Here is a 19,397-nt window from a genome sequence, read left to right on the forward strand (position 1 = left end):
GAGAGCAGGTCGGCTTTGGAGGGGTGTGTGTGTGTGTGTGTGTGTGTGTGAGAGCAGGTCGGCTTTGGATGTGTGTGTGTGTGTGTGTGTGTGTGAGAGCAGGTCTGCTTTGGATGTGTGTGTGTGTGTTGTGAGAGCAGGTCTGCTTTGGAGGTGTGTGTGTGTGTGTGTGTGTGAGAGCAGGTCTGCTTTTGAGGTGTGTGTGTGTGAGCAGGTCTGCTTTGGAGGTGTGTGTGTGTGTGTGTGTGTGTGTGTGTGAGCAGGTCTGCTTTGGAGGTGTGGGTGTGTGTGTGTGTGTGTGTGTGTGTGTGTGTGAGCAGGTCTGCTTTGGAGGTGTGTGTGTGTGAGCAGGTCTGCTTTGGAGGTGTGTGTGTGTGCGAGAGCAGGACTGCTTTGGATGTGTGTGTGTGTGTGTGTGTGTGGCTTTGGAGGTGTGTGTGTGTGTGTGTATGTGTGTGTGTGTTGTGTGTGTATGTGTGTGTGAGCAGGTCTGCTTTGGAGCTGTGTGTGTGTGCGCAGGTCTCTTGGATGTGTGTGGTGTGATGCTGAGAGAGGTCTGACTTTGGATGTGTGTGTTGTGATGTGTGTGTGTGTGTGTGTGGTGAGCAGGTCTGCTTTGGATGTGTGGTGTGTGTGTGTGTGGGTGTGTGTGTGTGTGTGTGTGAGAGTAGGTCGGCTTTGGAGGGGTGTGTGTGTGTGTGTGTGTGTGTGGAGAAAAGTCTTCCGAGTAGAAGTGTGTAGCGTAGTCATGTGGTCTCCATGCAGAACTCCGGTGGGGGAGATGGAGGGCGGGCTTTTTAAGGGCTTCCTCCCCCAAACACAGTTGACTATGCAAGACATGGGGGGTCCCACACAGACACAAGCAGTGAAGCAGGTCAGAGGTCACGTGGAGTGGGGCGGGAGGGGCTGAAGGTCGGCGTTCTGGCGCATGTTTCTGTGCTCATGATATGTACAAACACCTTAAAGTGAATATTACCGAGGAACGTGTGTGTGTGTCCTTTCATCCCAACGTGTCCTGCTGAGGGTCCCCTGTCACGTGCGGCCGTATCGACCGGGCCGGGGGCGGGGCCTCTGGGGACACCGCGCCCCTCTCCGGCCCGGACAGCGCACTCAGCCGGCGCTGGGTGGGAGAAGGGATGCGCGCCTGCGACCGCGGGGGCCGCATGCTGGTGACCACGGCGGGGGCCTTCACCGCCTTCAGCTGATGACCATCGCGGTCGGGGACCGACTACTGGCTGTACGCGCGCGGGGTCTGTCGCAGCAAGAGCGCCGGAGACAACGACACCGAGCACAAGAACGAGGAGGTGCTCACCCACTCCGGGCTGTGGCGCACCTGCTGCATGGAGGGTGAGTGGAGGAGAAGGTGGAGGAAAAGGTGGTGGAGAAGGTGGTGGAGAAGGTGGAGGAAAAGGTGGTGGAGAAGGTGGAGGAAAAGGTGGTGGAGAAGGTTGAGAAGGTGGAGGAGAAGGTGGAGGAGAAGAAGGTTGAGATGGAAAAGAAGGTTGAGGGGAAGGAAAAGAAAGTTGAGGAGAAGGAAAAGATAGTTTAGGAGAAGTAAAGGAGGTGGAGAAGTGTGTAGAGCACGTGGACCATGTCACTCTCGCTTTGACCTACATTGCTTCTGCAGCAGGGTTCTAATGGAAGGTGTAATGAACCAGAAACGCTGTTAAAAGCCTATCTGTGTGGGTGGCAGTAGCCTAGTGAGTTAGAGCACAAAGTTCCAGGTTCAAACCCCACTTACTACCATCATGTCCCTGAGCAGGACACTTAACCCTGAGTGTCTCCAGGGGGGGACTGTCCCTGTCACTACTGATTGGAAGTCCCTCTGGATAAATGTCTGTGAGACAGAATGAGAGAGTGAGAATGTGACCTTAACACAGCTGTAGATGGAGATCAGATGTTCTTATCCAGAGCAACTTACGTAGGTGCTTTAACATTCCATCAATGAAATCCCTTGTTTGGTTCACTAGAACCAGATCTGTAGGTACCGTTCGCATAACAACGCAGAACCCAATAGGTTTTATTAAAATCCATTTTTACGTAAGAGCTCTTTTAGTTTAAATATTTTCTAAACCGGAAGGCGCTTGAAGGTCCTGAATGACTCAGCTGTTTGGACATCTAGTGGAAGTTGATTCCACCACCAGGCAGCCGAGACAGATGGATGATTTCCTGATATCTTGAGAGATGGTGGTACCAGTGGAGTAGTGCAGGAGGATCGGAGAGATGGAGGTGAAGAGCGAGAGATCTGATGAGAGATCTTCCTTGGCTTTGTAGGAACACACCTGGATAGAGTATTTTCAACTGTACGAGGCGTAAACCAACTCCTAACAGCAGAGCTCAAAGCCAGCGCAAAGTTCTACAGTCAGGCGGTGAAGATTCAACTCCACACGGTGTGGAGTAGGACCAGCATGCATTGCACGCCTAGTTCAGTAGGGGCGTTGGCTAGAATTTACCCACCGTTAGGCAGAAGATGGGGTGGGTTATCTGGGCTGCTCTAGGTTTCTCAGTGTCTGTGAGTTTTAAATAAAAATGGACTTCACCCGACCAAGTCTCCTGACCCGTCCTTCCAACACCACAAGCAAGGACATTTCCCTGTACGTGTCACGATATTGTCGAGTAGCTACATGCTACATAATGAAGATTTGATTAGATGCATTTACCAAAATAGCATCAGACGATGAATATGTAAAAAAAAAAAGATACATCATTACACATTTATTATTAAACTATAATGAGTAATTCAGGCCAGTGGTGGCCTAGCGGTTAAGGAAGTGGCCCCGTAATCAGAAGGTTGCCAGTTCAATTCCCGATCCGCCAAGGTGCCACTGAGGTGGCACTGAGCAAAGTACCGTCCCCACACACTGCTCCCCGGGCGCCTGTCATTAAATGCAGAGGATAAATTTCACTGTGTGCACCGTGTGCTCTTCTGCTGACAATCACTTCCATTTTTTTATATAAAAAATAGTCAGATTATTCTGAAAGTGTGAATAAACCTAAGAATTAACTCAACATTGGCCATTTTACATTTTACTTTACTTTTGAGTGGGACCAAATGTTTTCTGAGATGGAGTTAAAATTACACTGTTTTTTTACGGTGTATACACACACACACACACACACACACACTCAACCATGAGGGGACCTAACACTGAACTCGGGAGGATCAATACAACCGATGACCTCTGGCCATGCAGAGCAGCGATAAATCCACACTGTGCTGAGTTACAGGCCAGATCTAGATGCTGAGTTATGAGGGCTGAGATGCAGCCAGTTCAGCACCGCGACTTGATTTTTGGGTCACGGACAGTTCATCATCATTTACGAGCAGGAGAAGATTTCAGAGTTTTCATGTCCTATTCAGGTGTTTTTACAGGAGTCTGTAAGGAAATCGACCACTTCCTCGAAGACGCCGATTACGAACAGGATGCAGCGGAATACTTGTTGAGTAAGTACACACACCCCCCCACACACAGTGTCACTCTGGAGACGATTGTAAAGATGTACTGTACCACAGGGGCTGTGCGTGCCTCCAGCCTCTTCCCCATTCTCAGCGTGGGCCTGCTGTTCGGGGGCGGGGTCTGCGTGGCCGCCAGCGAGTTCTACAAGAGCCGCCACAACGTCATCCTGAGCGCGGGAATCCTGTTTGTCTCGGCCGGTGGGTATTGTTTCCTTTCACTCTAGCTGCATGTACTCAGTATTCCTGTATTCAGCTGGAGCGTGTATTCAGTATTCATGTGTTTAGCTGGAGCATGTATTCAGTATTCCTGTATTCAGCTGGAGCATGTATTCAGTATTCTTGTATTTAGCTGAAGCATGTATTCAGTATTCCTGTATTCAGCTGGAGCAAGTATTCAGTATTCCTGTATTCAGCTGGAGCATGTATTCAGTATTCCTGTATTCAGCTGGAGCAATTATTCAGTATTCCTGTATTTATCTGGAGCATGTATTCAGTATTCCTGTATTCAGCTGGAGCAAGTATTCAGTATTCCTGTATTCAGCTGAAGCATGTATTCAGTATTCCTGTATTTATCTGGAGCATGTATTCATTATTCCTGTATTCAGCTGAAGCATGTATTCAGTATTCCTGTATTCAGCTGGAGCAAGTATTCAGTATTCCTGTATTCAGCTGGAGCAAGTATTCAGTATTCCTGTATTCAGCTGGAGCAAGTATTCAGTATTCCTGTATTCAGCTGAAGCATGTATTCAGTATTCCTGTATTTATCTGGAGCATGTATTCAGTATTCCTGTATTTAGCTGTAGCATGTATTCAGTATTCCTGTATTCAGCTGGAGCAAGTATTCAGTATTCCTGTATTCAGCTGGAGCATGTATTCAGTATTCCTGTATTTATATGGAGCATGTATTCAGTATTCCTGTATTCAGCATGTATTCAGTATGTATTCAGTATTCATCATTTGAAACCTCATCATAGGCCTTAGCAACATCATTGGCATCATCGTTTACATCTCAGCCAACGCAGGCGACCCGAACCAGAGCGAGTCGAAGCGCAGCCACTGGTACGGCTGGAGCTTCTACTGCGGCGCGCTGTCCTTCATCCTGGCTGAAACGGTGGGTGTGCTGACCGTGCACCTCTTCATCGACACGCACCGGCGGGTGCAGGCGGCTAGTGCGCGACCACGAGACCACGCCTCCTCCCTGCAGCGGCGCCCGCTCGTCAAGCTACAGCTCCCCGGTACCGCCGGCGGCCCAGCCGGGCCTCGCTCCACTGCCGCGAGGGCAACACCGCTGTGGCGGCCGGCGCTACCACCGGCCAACGACCTGCTGCCGCTGTACGCACTCAACCGTGGCTACACCTACGCCGCGCATGCGCGGTGGCCACAGGACGGGGCGTTCTCGCATGCGCAGAACCTGGGCGCGTGCAGGGAGGCGTTCCCGCGACCCCTGGCACGCATGCAGAGCAGCGCGAGCGTCGAGGACGAGCCGGCAGACCCGAACAAACCGCCGCCGTGCAATCTGACCTCCGCCGACGAGCACGCGCTCACGCCCCTGGCCACGCGGAGAACGACGCCGGTGTGAGACGGTAGAACCGGAACACATCACTCAAGACCTCTTATTGTCATTGTACAGTTGCCTGGACAATGAGACTTGTTAGAAAGTCTACACAGGTTCAAGAAAAGTGCAAGACATACAAACACAGTACAAGAGTACAAGTACGGACAGTATAAAGCCGTACACCAGTACACTTTTGATTGTAGCTTGATAGAAGGACACCAGCAGGTCGGACCCTCAGGAAATGAAGGAGCTGCTGGGCTTTCTTCATTACGGTGGTTGTGTTAGTGGTCCAAGAGGTCCCGCTTACTGCAGTGAATTTACTTAAGTAAAATGTAAAATTCTATTTACCTGCACTGTACCTGAAAACAGGGCTCTCAAGTCTCACACCACACATGGCATTTCTCACACGTTTCTAGCCGGGCTTGGGGCCGACACCAAGAAATAAACTGTCACATGTGTCTCCAGGGGCTGGTTTCCAGCACTCCTGAAAATAAAGCTGCTTAAACAATGTTGTCAAATAGTGTTATGAGGTAATGGTAATGAGACCTGTCCATACGTGCATGCACCATGTAGATCCTTTCCCCAGACCGAATAGGGTAATGGATATCAGAACACCACACCCACAAAACAACAACTGACATGATCAGCAGCGACTATTATTCAAAAATGTGTCCATACTGGGGAACCCCAGGGTTCAGTTCTACTCACATCTTCCTTCTTAATTTTCATATGTGACACTGACATCAACTGCTCTGTTCACCAAAAGTAGGAGTGATCACTGATACAGATTTAATGTGAACAAATGTAAGCGGCCCCGTAATCAGAAGGTTGCCGGTTCAAATCCCGATCCAGCAAGGCGCCACTGAGCAAAGTACCGTCCCCACACACTGCTCCCTGGGCGCCTGTCATGGTGCCCACTGCTCACTCAGGGTGATGGTTAAAAGCAGAGGATTTCGTGCTGCAGTGACAATCACTTCACATAGCACCAGGTTCCAGTGATACACTGCAGCACAGCACACGGTGCACACAATGAAATGTGTTTTAACCATTATCTGTAATGAGCAGTGGGCAGCCATGACAGGCAGAGTGTGGGGACGGTGCTTTGCTCAGTGGCATCTGGCATTGGGATTCGAACCCACAACCTTCTGATTGTGGGTCTCCTTCCTTACACACTAGGCCACCACTGGCCACAATGTCTGGGGTCCAAGATGCAGTTGCAGAGTTAGGTGTTCAGGCCCAGCATCTCGACCAGGTGGAATGATGGTGTTTAATGCTGAACTGAAGTCTATGAACAGCATTCGTGCGTATGTGTCCCTATTGGTGAGGGTTAGGTGGTGATGGCATCGGACGATAAGCGACTTGCAGGGTGTCCTGGGTATAAGTGCAACAGGACAGTAGTCATTGAAGTGTGAAGTGAAATGATTGTCACGTGATACACAGCAGCGCAGCACAGCACACGATGCACACAGTGAAATTTGTCCTCTGCATTTAACCCATCACCCTGAGTGAGCAGTGGGCAGCCATGACAGTGTGTGGGGATGGTGCCTTTGCTCAGTGGAACCTTGGCAGATCGGGATTCGAACCGGCAACCTTCTGATTATGAGGCCGCTTCCTTAACTTCTAGGCCACCACTGCCCCGCCAAATAAAAGTGACTCTGGTGGGACTCGAACCCACAACCTTTGAATGTCTAGAAGCCTAATGCGCTATCCATTGCACCACAGAGTGGTGACCTTGAGACACCCTCCGAGGGCAGTGGTGTGTTTTTTTTTGTGCAGTGTGTACGCATGTGCGTGTGTAAGTGTTAGATTTGTCTGAAATACTTTTTGAATAAGTGGGTTTTCAACTGCTTCTTAAAAGTGGTGATAGTCTCGGCTAGTCGTGTGGAGGAGGGCAGGTTGTTCCACCAGCCAGGGACAATAACGGAGAACAGAGATGATTGGAATCGGAGACCCCGTGAAGAAGGAATTTTTAGTCTCCTTTCGTTTGCAGATCTGAGAGAGCGTGCAGGGGTGTAGCTAGGTAGTAGTGTGTTGATGTAGGAGGTAGTATTGTAGCTTCTGTGCAGGAGTGTAGCTAGGTAGTAGTGTGTTGATGTAGGAGGTAGTATTGTAGCTTCTGTGCAGGAGTGTAGCTAGGTAGTATTGTGTTGATGTAGGAGGTAGTATTGTAGCTTCTGTGCAGGAGTGTAGCTAGGTAGTATTGTGTTGATGTAGGAGGTAGTATTGTAGCTTCTGTGCAGGAGTGTAGCTAGGTAGTATTGTGTTGATGTAGGAGGGCGCAGTTCCATTTACAGCCCTGTAGGCAGCATCAAGGATTTGAACTCAATGCGAGCAGCTACCAGGAGCCGGTGGAGGGAGGTAAGAAGAGGTGTAACATGGGTGTATTTGGCTGATTGAAGATGAGATGGGCTGCCACATTCTGGACCATCTGGACCCGCTCCCATTCGCCACATTGGTGGGCCCCTTTGGTGGTCCTTGGAGACCCAGGCCAGACATGCCTAGGCATCAGACCCAGGACCGGCCAATGCACCACCAGGATGCCTGCACATGGCCAAGCAGATGCCCACAGCACATGGCCGTCCTGAAATGGAGCTACTCCTCTACCCTCGCTGGGCATTCCGTCCGACAGCAGACCATTACAACAGACCAGTTCTTCATCCACTGGCATTCTGGTGCCCTCCATGACCAGGGACATCCGGTCCTACATGGATGCCTGTGATGTGTGCGCCAAAGCCAAAAAGTCCACTTCACCAACGACTGGTCCCCTTGGACCCACCTCACTTTGGACCCTTGCCTGATGGACGCCAAGGGTCTCATTCTGACCATAGTGGATCAATTGATCCAGGACCATTGACGGGCATGGTCTGATTCTCGCTGCCACTCGCTGCTCGACCAACCAGCAGAACCGGTGGCACCTGCGTCGAATGGGCCAGCGAGTGTGGCTCTCCTCACAAGACTTCCATCTCCATCACACAAGGTGTCCCCCCGGTTTATTGGATTGTTCTGGATCGTCAGCAGCCTCACTCCTGTCACCTACTACCTCCAGCTACCACCTTCCGTCTGTGTCCATCCAGTCTTCTACATCAGCTGTCTCAAACCCTTCATCACCTCTCCCTTGCACCCCATGGCTCCAGATCCACTGCTGCCCCTGATTATCAACGGAGGACCCGAAGATTGGTCCTGGGCGAAATGTTTTCCTCACATCCTCTGTTCAGTTCTTTTAAGGTTGTAAAACATTTCAAACAAATACAGCAGATAGAGCGGTTACGGGAAGTATTCAGACCCCCTTATATTTCAGCCATTTGCTAAAATTATTTAAAGGATTTATTATTAATGTACACACAGCACCCCACATTGACAGAAAAACAGAATTGTTGACATTTTTGCGGATTTATTAACAAAAGAAAACCTGAAAAATCACTGAAGAAGTCATTAAATCCAACGAAATCCAATCATGAACTACATGATTGTTAGGTGGTCATTGTGCATCACAAGGCTTTCTCTAGACACACATAGAAGTGCAATAGATGCTAAATACACGTGAATCTGACTTTAAAACCTTGTGTGTGTATATATCCTGTCATATAACCAGAAAAGCCTCTGTCCAGCCTCTCTGAAATCTAAACCGTAACTAAACTAAGTCCCTTCAGGACTTGTGTTCAGAATGTACGGCTTGATGTCGGTTGTGTTCTCTCGAGGTTGTAAAACATTTCGAACAAATGCGGCAGATATATGGCTTTTCTCCAGCGTGCCGTTTCTGGTGTGTTTTAAGGTTCGCCACTCGTGAAAAGGGCATTCCACACTGTTCACACCTGTAGGGCTTCTGCTCGGCGTGGGTCCTCTGGTGAGTTGTGAGAGTTGCCGCTTGGGTGAAACTCATGCCGCACAGTAAACACCGATAGGGCTTCTCTCCAGTGTGCATCCTCTGGTGACTTTTAAGGTGCGACGACTGGGAAAAACTTGCCCCGCATTGTACACACCGATAGGGCTTCTCTCCTGTATGCATCCTCTGGTGTCTTCTGAGGTTCGTCGGTAGTGAGAAGCTCACGCCGCACTCGGCACACGTGTGGGGCTTCTCTCCAGTATGGGTCCTCTGGTGTCCTTTAAGGGCTGACGCTTGTGAAAAGCTCATCCCGCACCGTTCACACCCATAGGGACGCTCTCCAGTGTGTGTCCTCTGGTGTGTTTTAAGGATGGACGGTCGTGAAAAGTGTGTCCCACACTCTACACAACGGTAGGGCTTCTCTCCAGTGTGTCTTCTTCGGTGTGTTTTAAAGTTGGAAGCATGTGAAAACCGCATCCCACACTCCACACACTGGTGGGGCTTCTCTCCAGTGTGGGTCCTCTGGTGAGTTTTCAGGTCTGAAGCTTGTGAGAACTTTATCCCACACTCCACACACTGGTGGGGCTTCTCTCCAGTGTGGGTCCTCTGGTGAGTTTTCAGGTCTGAAGCTTGTGAGAACTTTATCCCACACTCCACACCCTGGTGGGGCTTCTCTCCAGTGTGGGACCGCAGGTGAGTTTTCAGGTCTGATGGCCGTAAAAACCTCATGTCACACTGTAAACAGGGTTTTTCTCCACAACATCCAGAATGGGTTTTAAGGAACTGGGGAAGCTTCTCTTCAGATTTCTCTTGCAAGGATATTAAATATTCTGGAACGATAAAAAATATACACACGTTTTACTGATATTCTTGTACGGTTGTCAAAAACATTCTCAGAAATTAATTTATACTAAAATGTAGCATTGACTTCGGTACCAATTATCACCGATATCGATAAATAAATCCAGTTTCTGATCTGCCGGGTTCACTGGGAGACTACAGCCATTTCCAACAGGCTTCGCTGAGGGCAGCTCCAACCCCGGCTGACATTTTTCATTCGGGTCGGGTTCGCACTTTTTTCACTTGTGATTCGGTGCTTGTAAATTCGTTTTATTAAATGTTATTTTAAAAAGTGCCGAGTAAAGCCGGGCTTTTTAAAAGGCGGGGGGTGGGTACTTGTTGGGTCGGATTCTGTCGGGAGTAACAGCTCTCTTCTGCGACGTGAATGCGGCTCAAAAAATACTTTTTTGTTCATTTATTTGTTTGCTTATTTATTAATTTGTATCCATTTATTTATTCATTTGGTGTTCTGACTTTTTAATTATACGAAAATATTCTTTACTTCCTGTATTTGTTTTTTCACCCAAGTAATATTGAGAATAATCCCGAGTACCATTTGGGGTGTTTATTAGCAAGGATACACAATACGATACCATTATATCCAGACGCCCGTATTTAGGGGGCCTTACAACCAGTAGTTACAGGGACAGTCCCCCCCCGGAGACACTCAGGGTTAAGTGTCCCGCTCAGGGAAACAGGGCTGAAATACAAGATGCTGTGTTCGGTCTGTCATTTTTTCTACTTTCACTGCCTGCCATGCCGGACCGTCATTTTCAGTCCCTCGCTGGAGAAAACGGTCGATAGCACCACCTGGTGGACTACAATGTTGTTGCATCCTCTGGTTACTTTTAGGATGCGACGACTGGGGAAAACGCATCCCGCATTCTCCACGCCGATATTTTCCACCCCCCCCGGGTACCATCCCCAGTATCAGTATCGAGTTGGACATTTCCGATACTGTAGTCACATCATGAATATAAGTGAATACAAGTGGCATCGAGTGAAAGTGAAGTGATCTGGACGTAAATTGGTTGTAAAAGTTTGGACTAATATATCGTAATGACAATTTGATTCAAGTAATTTCTAACTATTTATATCTTTAGGTTCCCAACCATATTTCCCTTTATTTACACCACCTATATATTTATTCTGCTTAGTGGTCTACATCTTTTTGGGTGCGGCCATGTAGACTTTACGAAACCGCACTCTACTCACCAGAACATTCTGCATCATCCAAGCTGTCCTCATCATCTGCTGTTGGTTCCTCCATTCTAGCACAGTCAAGGCGTGTAAGAACAACAGATAAAACCTTCAGAGGAACGTGAGGGGTGTTCTGCTCATCAGTACATAACAGAGACAGACTGGGATCCATCTCGAGACCCAGTTATTCACCACCAGGTTCTTCAGTCCAGCTGTTAGACAGATCATACAACACAGTCCATGATATGATCTTTCTGATGAAGACACCAGGTTCTTCAGTGCACCTGTTAGACAGATCATACAACACAGTCCATAAAAATGTAAATGATAAATCATTTACATTTCCAGCATTTACCAGACGCCCCTTATCCAGAGCGACTTACAATCAGTAGTTACAGGGACAGTCCCCCCCTGGAGACACTCATGGTAAAGTGTCCTACTCAGGGACACAATGGTAAGTGGGGTTCGAACCTGGGTCTTCTGGTGTGTTACCCACTAGACTACTACCAGCCACCAAGTTCATATATCGGCTAAACATTCTCAATCGCTCCATAAGAAGATCATCATAATATTAATGTCAGAAGAAAGTAGCGTTAAGGTCACAATAACATGAAGAGGAATTGGAGACAAACTCACCGGAAGCGACATCGCAGCACTTTATGCTTTTTATTCAGATGCAAACATTCTCCTCACGACAACTTTACAGAAATCCGTTCGGAGAGGAAAACACTAAGCCGCGAACTGCAGGAGGAAGTGACGTCACTGGCGAGCCGCGAACTGCAGGAGGAAGTGACGTCACCGGCGAACCGCGACCTGCAGGAGGAAGTGACGTCACCGGCAACGCATCGTTTCCCTGGTAACACAAACGCAGGCAGCCGAACGGCGCCCCTAGCGGCCACGATGCAGAACAGAAATTTAGGGTTAAAAAAGTGACCTCCTGGCTTCAAGCTGCCAGGCTTTCACTTCAGAAGTTCTTATTCTAGTAATGAACTAACTAGTCTGCCCACCCGTGCAAAATGCAAGAATAAAAATACACTTAATGCAAAATGAATATGTAATAGATGCAGGTATGGGCCAAACAATAAGAGATGCAGCGTAATTCTGCTTTCTTTTAGATTCATGGCTACTCCATGTCCTGTAACGGGAGCCGTGTCCTCTCGTCTTTCTCTTTTCTGGACTGTATGATGACAGTAAAGTTGACTTCGACTTTTTGACGGTGTCAGATTTCAGTTCATTACATTAAGACGTAAAGAGAATAAAAAACAGTAAAAAAAAGAAAGAAACTCCTGAATGAGTAGATGTGCTGCAATGTCACTGTTCTTTTATCTGATCGTTCATACCTGCTGTATGCCAACCTGAGTAAATGTAAAATATATTCATTAAGGCATTCACAATTCACATTAAATATTAATAATAAATTAAAAATAAAACTGTTTTAACCCAATGAAAGATCCAAAATGAAACACACTGTACTTATTTATCAGGACAGACCCCATTACTCAGAAAGAAAGAAGTATGTTAATGAAAATATAGATGTAGAAATATAGAAAGATAGGTTCTGACGGTCGTGAAAAAGGCCGTGAAGCACCAGACAGGTGAAGGTGAGAAATATTGGAGCCACGGGACCCTGAGGTGGATTTAGTGACTTTCGTGGCCAATCAGATTCCAGGAATCCTCCCCAGTCCCGCCCCCTGCACGGTGGACCTTTCAAACTTGTCTTCTCTTGCCGTATTTTCTGTGTTGGAGGTTATAGGCAGCGGCGTGAGACAAGAGCAGTGACAGCTGGACCCTGCAGGACGTATTCGCGTCTCCCGACACGCACTGGAATGTCTGGATCCAGAAGATGCCCGTCGCCATCCTGCTTCTCCTGCTCGGGCTGCTGGCAGGTACAGTACTTTTCCCCCACGCTGCTGCAGGATATGCAGATAAAACTGCCATGACGGCCAAGTTCCCCTTCCAGGCGGCGTAGCGGCCGAGTCCGGTCCCCAGAGGAGCGTCTCCGGCCCAGGTAGCGTACCTGGGATTAACTTCATTTCTCCAGACGTCCAGGAAACGCGGCTTTACAAATATCTTCATGCTCTTCAGGAAGGTGGCGGTGAAACTGAGATCTGATCTGGCTTTTCAAAATGGAAATACTCAAATGTAAAAAGACAGCAAAATGGGATTTATGTAGATTTAGATCCACCGTGTCTTGCCAAATCTGTTAGCACAAACCAGATTTATTATTCTGATCTGTGTGTGTGTGTGCGTGTGTGTGTGTGTGTGTGTGTTGTGTGTGCGTGCGTGTGTGTGTGGTGTGTGTGTGTGTGTGTGATAAAGAGAACCCATCCCTTCCTCAGGAAAACACACACAATGGAGCGGAAACGTCTGGCGACGAGTTAACACACTCACTGACACACACAGAACAAACACTGTCTCACGCTCACACTGCCACACACACCAACACCGGCCCTGCTCTGATCCACCAATCACAAACATCAGGTCCCTGGACCACACCCACTCCAGCCGTCACTAAACTTCACTCGAACTCCAACACTCACGTCCCACTTTCCACCACACACACACACGCAGAGAACTATGTACCAACACACACAGCCCGGCACCATCACAGGCCAGAGGTTACCATGGCGACAGCTCAACAGAATTCCAAGGTCACAACCTCACTTTTCATGACCAGGACCCACACGCACAACAACAGTTCAAGAACAGACACAACCAAACCCACACCAGCTGCAGATTACAGCAGCACTGACACAGTGACCAGGATCAACCAGGACCTCACTGAGGTCACCGGGTCAGACTGGACCCAGAAATCTGACTCGACTAGTCAAAGCATCAGAAAAGACACACATAATCAAACAATTCCTCCAGACTCGACTAACCAAACCATCAAACCAGACCCGACTCATCAAACCATCACACCAGACACAACGAATCAGGTGCTACAATCTGACTCGACTAAACGAACTGTCAGAAGAGATACAACTAATCAATTAATCCAATCAGATTTGACTGACCAAACCACCAGACCAGACACGACTAACAAGACCATCATACCAGACACGACTCATCAAATAATCCAATCAGACTTGACTAATCAAACCACCAGACCAGACACGACTAACAAGACCATCATACCAGACACGACTCATCAAATAATCCAATCAGACTTGACTAATCAAACTATCAAACCAGACTCAACTAATCAATTAATCCAGTCAGACTTGACTAATCAAACCACCAGACCAGACACAACAAATCAAATAATCCAATCAGAGTTGACTGACCAAACCATGAGACCAGACACAACAAATCAAACGATCCAACCTGACAGAACTAATCGAACTGTCAGATCAGGCATGACTAATCAAACCACCAGACCAGACACGACTAACAAGACCATCATACCAGACACGATTTATCAAATAATCCAATCAGACTTGACTAATCAAACTATAAAACCAGACTCAACTAAGCAATTAATCCAATCAGACTTGACTAATCAAACCACCAGACCAGACACGACTAACAAGACCATCATACCAGACACGACTCATCAAATAATCCAATCAGATTTTACTAACCAAACTGTCAGATCAGGCATGACCAATCAAACCACCAGACCAGACACGACTAACAAGACCATCATACCAGACACGACTCATCAAATAATCCAATCAGATTTTACTAACCAAACTGTCAGATCAGGCATGACCAATCAAACCACCAGACCAGACACAACAAATCAAACGATCCAACCTGACAGAACTAATCGAACTGTCAGATCAGGCATGAATAATCAAACCATCAGACCAGACAGAAAGAACCAAATAATCCAATCAGATTTGACTAATCAAACTTCTCTATTCGCTACTCCCTCCACCAACCACTCACTCACACACATCACCCAACCTCCACACAGCATAGACATGAATATTCCCAGCACACACCTACAGAGCCCAATAAAGACACACCTGAACACGCCCACAACACACAACTTTTCCACCAGTCAAACTCATAAAACTCCCACACACTCAAGGAGCACAATAAACACAACTGGACAACCAACAGGCTGCACACATAATACACACACAACGAGACTACACTCACCACAGAACAAACATGCTGTAAACACACACACTGAAAGTAGAACCCGAAATACAAAACTCAGAACACACACCACACACACTGGAAACCCAAGACACAGTCAGCCTGACAGAGCCTCTACCCAGAAGCACAGTGAACTCAGCTCCTCCCACTGCCACGCCTTCAATTTGGGGTTCTGTCACTTCACCGTCCCCGGGACTCTCTCACTCTGACCCCACGCATGAGGGCGTTACCGTAGAAACCACACATTATGACCACCTTCATCCTAACATCTGCACACTATGTGCCGGATCACCACAAACACAAACAGTCAGAAGCCCTCACTGCACTGACTCCACCCACACATCTGTTGACCAATCAGAGCACAGCAGCATGAAAAGTGTTCCAATCCACCCCGTAACACACACAGCCGCCGTCCCGTCCCACCCTGTAACACACACACCCGCAGTCCCGTCCCACCCTGTAACACACACAGCCGCCGTCCCGTCCCACCCCGTAACACACACACCCGCAGTCCCGTCCCACCCTGTAACACACACAACCGCCGTCCCGTCCCACCCTGTAACACACACACCCGCAGTCCCGTCCCACCCTGTAACACACACAGCCGCCGTCCCGTCCCACCCCGTAACACACACACCCGCAGTCCCGTCCCACCCTGTAACACACACAGCCGCAGTCCCGTCCCACCCCATAATACACACAGCCGTAGTCCCGTCCCACCCCGTAACACACACAGCCGCAGTCCCGTCCCACCCCATAACACACACAGCCGCAGTCCCGTCCCACCCACACACAAACACAAACACTCCTACTGCACAACTCATAGACACAACGCAGATCAACACTGCACCTGACTGGGCACAGAGGGGGCGGGTCTTCGTAGTGGAGGACCAACCAGTTGTGGTAAAAGGTAAACAAATATCATCATCATCATAATCATCAACAACAACAATAATATCAATAATAATAATGACAAGAACATTTTTGCAGAACCGACATTTCAGCTCCTCCTGCAGATACTGATGGAGCCAAATTGTAAAGTGGCAGAGGAGTCAACAGCATGGGTAACTCCACTCTAACTCCACTCTAACTCCACTCTAACTCCACTATAACTCCACCATAACTCCACTCTAACTCCACTCTAACTCCACTCTAACTCCACTATAACTCCACCATAACTCCACTCTAACTCCACTCTAACTCCACTCTAACTCCACTATAACGCCACTATAACTCCACTCTAACTCCACTATAACGGCACTATAACTCCACTATAACTCCACCATAACTCCACTCTAACTCCACTCTAACTCCACTATAACTCCACTATAACTCCACTCTAACTCCACTATAACGCCACTATAACTCCACCATAACTCCACTCTAACTCCACTCTAACTCCACTCTAACTCCACTATAACTCCACTATAACTCCACTCTAACTCCACTATAACACCACTATAACTCCACCATAACTCCACCATAACTCCACTCTAACTCCACTATAACTCCACTCTAACTCCACTCTAACGCCACTATAACGCCACTATAACTCCACTATAACTCCACTCTAACTCGACTATAACGCCACTATAACTCCACTATAACTCCACTCTAACTCCACTCTAACTCCACTATAACGCCACTATAACTACACTATAACGCCACTATAACGCCACTATAACTCCACTCTAACTCCACTATAACTCCACTATAACTCCACTCTAACTCCACTATAACGCCACTATAACTCCACTCTAACGCCACTCTAACTCCACTCTAACTCCACTATAACGGCACTATAACTCCACTATAACTCCACTCTAACTCCACTATAACTCCACTATAACTCCACTCTAACTCCACTATAACGCCACTATAACTCCACTATAACTCCACTCTAACTCCACTATAACGCCACTATAACTCCACTATAACTCCACTCTAACTCCACTCTAACTCCACTATAACGCCACTATAACTACACTATAACTCCACTCTAACTCCAATCTAACTCCACTCTAACTCCACTCTAACTCCACTCTAACTCCACCCTAACTCCACTATAACGCCACTATAACTCCACTCTAACTCCACTATAACGCCACTATAACTCCACTCTAACTCCACTCTAACTCAACTATAACGCCACTATAACTCCACTATAACTCCACTCTAACTCCACTCTAACTCCACTATAACTCCACTCTAACTCCACTATAACTCCACCATAACTCCACTATAACTCCACTATAACTCCACTCTAAGTCCACTATAACTCCACTCTAACTCCACCATAACTCCACTATAACTCGACTATAACTCCACCATAACTCCACTCTAACTCCACTATAACTCCAATCTAACTCCACTCTAACTCCACTATAACTCCAATCTAACTCCACTCTAACTCCACTCTAACTCCACTATAACGGCACTATAACTCCACTATAACTCCACTCTAACTCCACTATAACTGCACTATAACTCTACTCTAACTCCACTCTAACTCCACTATAACTCCACTCTAACTCCACTATAATTCCACTCTAACTCCACTATAACTCCACCATAACTCCACTCTAACTCCACTCTAACTACACTATAACTCCACTCTAACTCCACCATAACTCCACTCTAACTCCACTCTAACTCCACTATAACTCCACTATAACTCCTTCTAGGACACCTTCTCATTCAACGTGTTTTCTTTGTCTTCATGACCATTTACGTTGGTAGATTCTCACTGAAGGCATCAAAACTATGAATGAACACATGTGGAGTTCTGTACTTAACAAAAAAAGGTGAAATAAGTGAAAACATATTCTAGTTTCTTTGCTCTGATTCCTGCTTTGCACACTCTTGGCATTCTCTCGATGAGCTTCAAGAGGTCGTCACCTGAAATGCTTCTCCAACAGTCTTGAAGGAGTTCCCAGAGGTTTTTAGCACTTGTTGGTCCAGCTCACCCCAAACCATCTGGATTGGGTTCAGGTCCGGTGACTGTGGAGGTCAGGTCTCCACTTTTTGTTAAGTACAGAACTCCACATGTGTTCATTCATAGTTTTGGTAGTAGTTTTCATAGGGTGGTAGTAGCCTAGTGGGTAACACACTCGCCTATGAACCAGAAGACCTGGGTTCGAATCCCACTTACTACCATTGTGTCCCTGAGCAAGACACTTAACCCTGAGAAGGTGTCTCCACACTTTTGGCCTGTACTGTACACACTACTCACCAACAGCATGTATACTTTTATAATGCCCTGCAGATCAGACCTTTGAGAACTTCTTCTGTCCTGCAGCTGGAGCCGTTCCTCCACAAGGTAGCAGGATATGAGAGTCACCATGTGACCTGGAGCAGGTAGATGGTTGAGCACACACAAATTTACACAGACATTTAGTACATAAATAGTAAGATGTGGAGCATGGAGGGTCTGCTCAACAATGTCTTTGTATTTATACAATATACCCAGATAGAAGCAGAAGGGATATGTTGCTCATATGTTGGAGGAACTACGTACCGTCCCCGAAAAAGAACTTTAATACTGTTTTTATAAAGCAAGTTTTTAAAAGGGGGAGGAGCCTACTTGCATTAACAGACCTCACACTCCTACTTCTGACGTAACATGCCCAGGTGTAGCACAGCGTCCATCTCCTGCTTTTCTCTCCCTTCTCTACACTTAATCGCGAACGTGGCCACGCCCACTACCAACAACAAAATGTACACAAAACCACTATACACACTACATTTAAACTATGCACAAGTCTGTGTTGTATTTTTAATCAAACCTAATTAGTGTGTGTGTGTGTGTGTGTGTGTGTGTGTGTGTGTGTGTGCGAGAACTAGTGGTTGTGCTCTGCAGGTGGTCGCTCAGTTTCAGACACATGCAGCTCTGTCCTGGCTGAGGGGGGCGGAGTCTCTTCTAAAAGAGGCGGGGCTAAGCCACAAAAGTCTTTATGTCAATGGAAGGAGAGTACAGAACATCACCGTGGGAGGTGAGTGCCTCCACACTGTCGTCTTCTGTTATGAACGTTCTGCGGACGTTCCGACGAGCCTGACGTGGTGGACCGTGCTTTCTCTCCTCAGGCCCACAGGTGGGGGTGTGTGGCTGGTTGGTGGGGTGTGAGGACGGGTTTGACTGCCTGAGCGCCGGGACCAACGCCACCTGCCGCTCACGCTGCCACTCGGGGTTCTGCCACAACCTCGGCATCTGTGTGCACCGTCGCGGCGTGCAGCCGGCCTGCCGGTCAGTCGCGGTAGAATTCTGCTTCCAGCGGTTCATCTCGTATTCTTGGACATTGGTGGCGGGGAACGGCAGAAGAAATTGAACTGATATTAAATGATGCTGTTTATCATTTCCAGCATCTGGAGGAAAATCAGCCTCTATATTCAGTAGCTGGGATTTGGTTCCTTTT

At 47.7% G+C, this 19,397-nt stretch overlaps 3 protein-coding genes across 4 annotated transcripts; 2 read left to right on the forward strand and 1 right to left on the reverse strand.

Annotated features, from left to right (window-relative positions):
• Positions 1–2,873: 2,873 nt before the first annotated feature.
• On the forward strand, positions 2,874–5,036 carry LOC114785490 (voltage-dependent calcium channel gamma-8 subunit-like). The gene is made up of 2 exons (XM_028971767.1): positions 2,874–3,655; positions 4,432–5,036. The coding sequence occupies exons 1-2, from the start codon at positions 3,250–3,252 to the stop codon at positions 5,034–5,036; spliced, it is 1,011 nt and encodes a 336-aa protein (XP_028827600.1). The 5' UTR covers positions 2,874–3,249.
• Positions 5,037–8,386: 3,350 nt separating this feature from the next.
• LOC114785780 (zinc finger protein 239-like) lies at positions 8,387–12,483 on the reverse strand. 2 transcript variants are annotated; one of them, XM_028972364.1, is made up of 3 exons: positions 11,512–12,483; positions 10,891–11,087; positions 8,387–9,665 (listed from the first exon to the last, which is right to left on the reverse strand). In XM_028972364.1, the coding sequence occupies exons 2-3, from the start codon at positions 11,045–11,047 to the stop codon at positions 8,659–8,661; spliced, it is 1,164 nt and encodes a 387-aa protein (XP_028828197.1). In that variant the 5' UTR covers positions 11,048–11,087; positions 11,512–12,483; the 3' UTR covers positions 8,387–8,658. The 2 variants fall into 2 exon arrangements, with proteins under 2 accessions (XP_028828197.1, XP_028828196.1); XM_028972363.1 differs by having other exon boundaries at positions 10,891–11,159.
• Positions 12,484–12,603: 120 nt separating this feature from the next.
• On the forward strand, positions 12,604–19,378 carry LOC114785491 (mucin-2-like). Its single transcript, XM_028971768.1, has 8 exons — positions 12,604–12,761; positions 12,836–12,883; positions 13,195–15,895; positions 15,976–16,049; positions 18,251–18,342; positions 18,829–18,977; positions 19,069–19,228; positions 19,345–19,378. Exons 3-8 carry the CDS (start codon positions 15,355–15,357, stop codon positions 19,376–19,378), a joined length of 1,050 nt encoding a protein of 349 aa, XP_028827601.1. The 5' UTR covers positions 12,604–12,761; positions 12,836–12,883; positions 13,195–15,354.
• The last annotated feature ends 19 nt before the right edge of the window (positions 19,379–19,397 follow it).

The sequence above is a fragment of the Denticeps clupeoides genome, chromosome 3 (assembly GCF_900700375.1).
Source record: "Denticeps clupeoides chromosome 3, fDenClu1.1, whole genome shotgun sequence".
NCBI classification, from domain to species: Eukaryota; Metazoa; Chordata; class Actinopteri; order Clupeiformes; family Denticipitidae; genus Denticeps; species Denticeps clupeoides.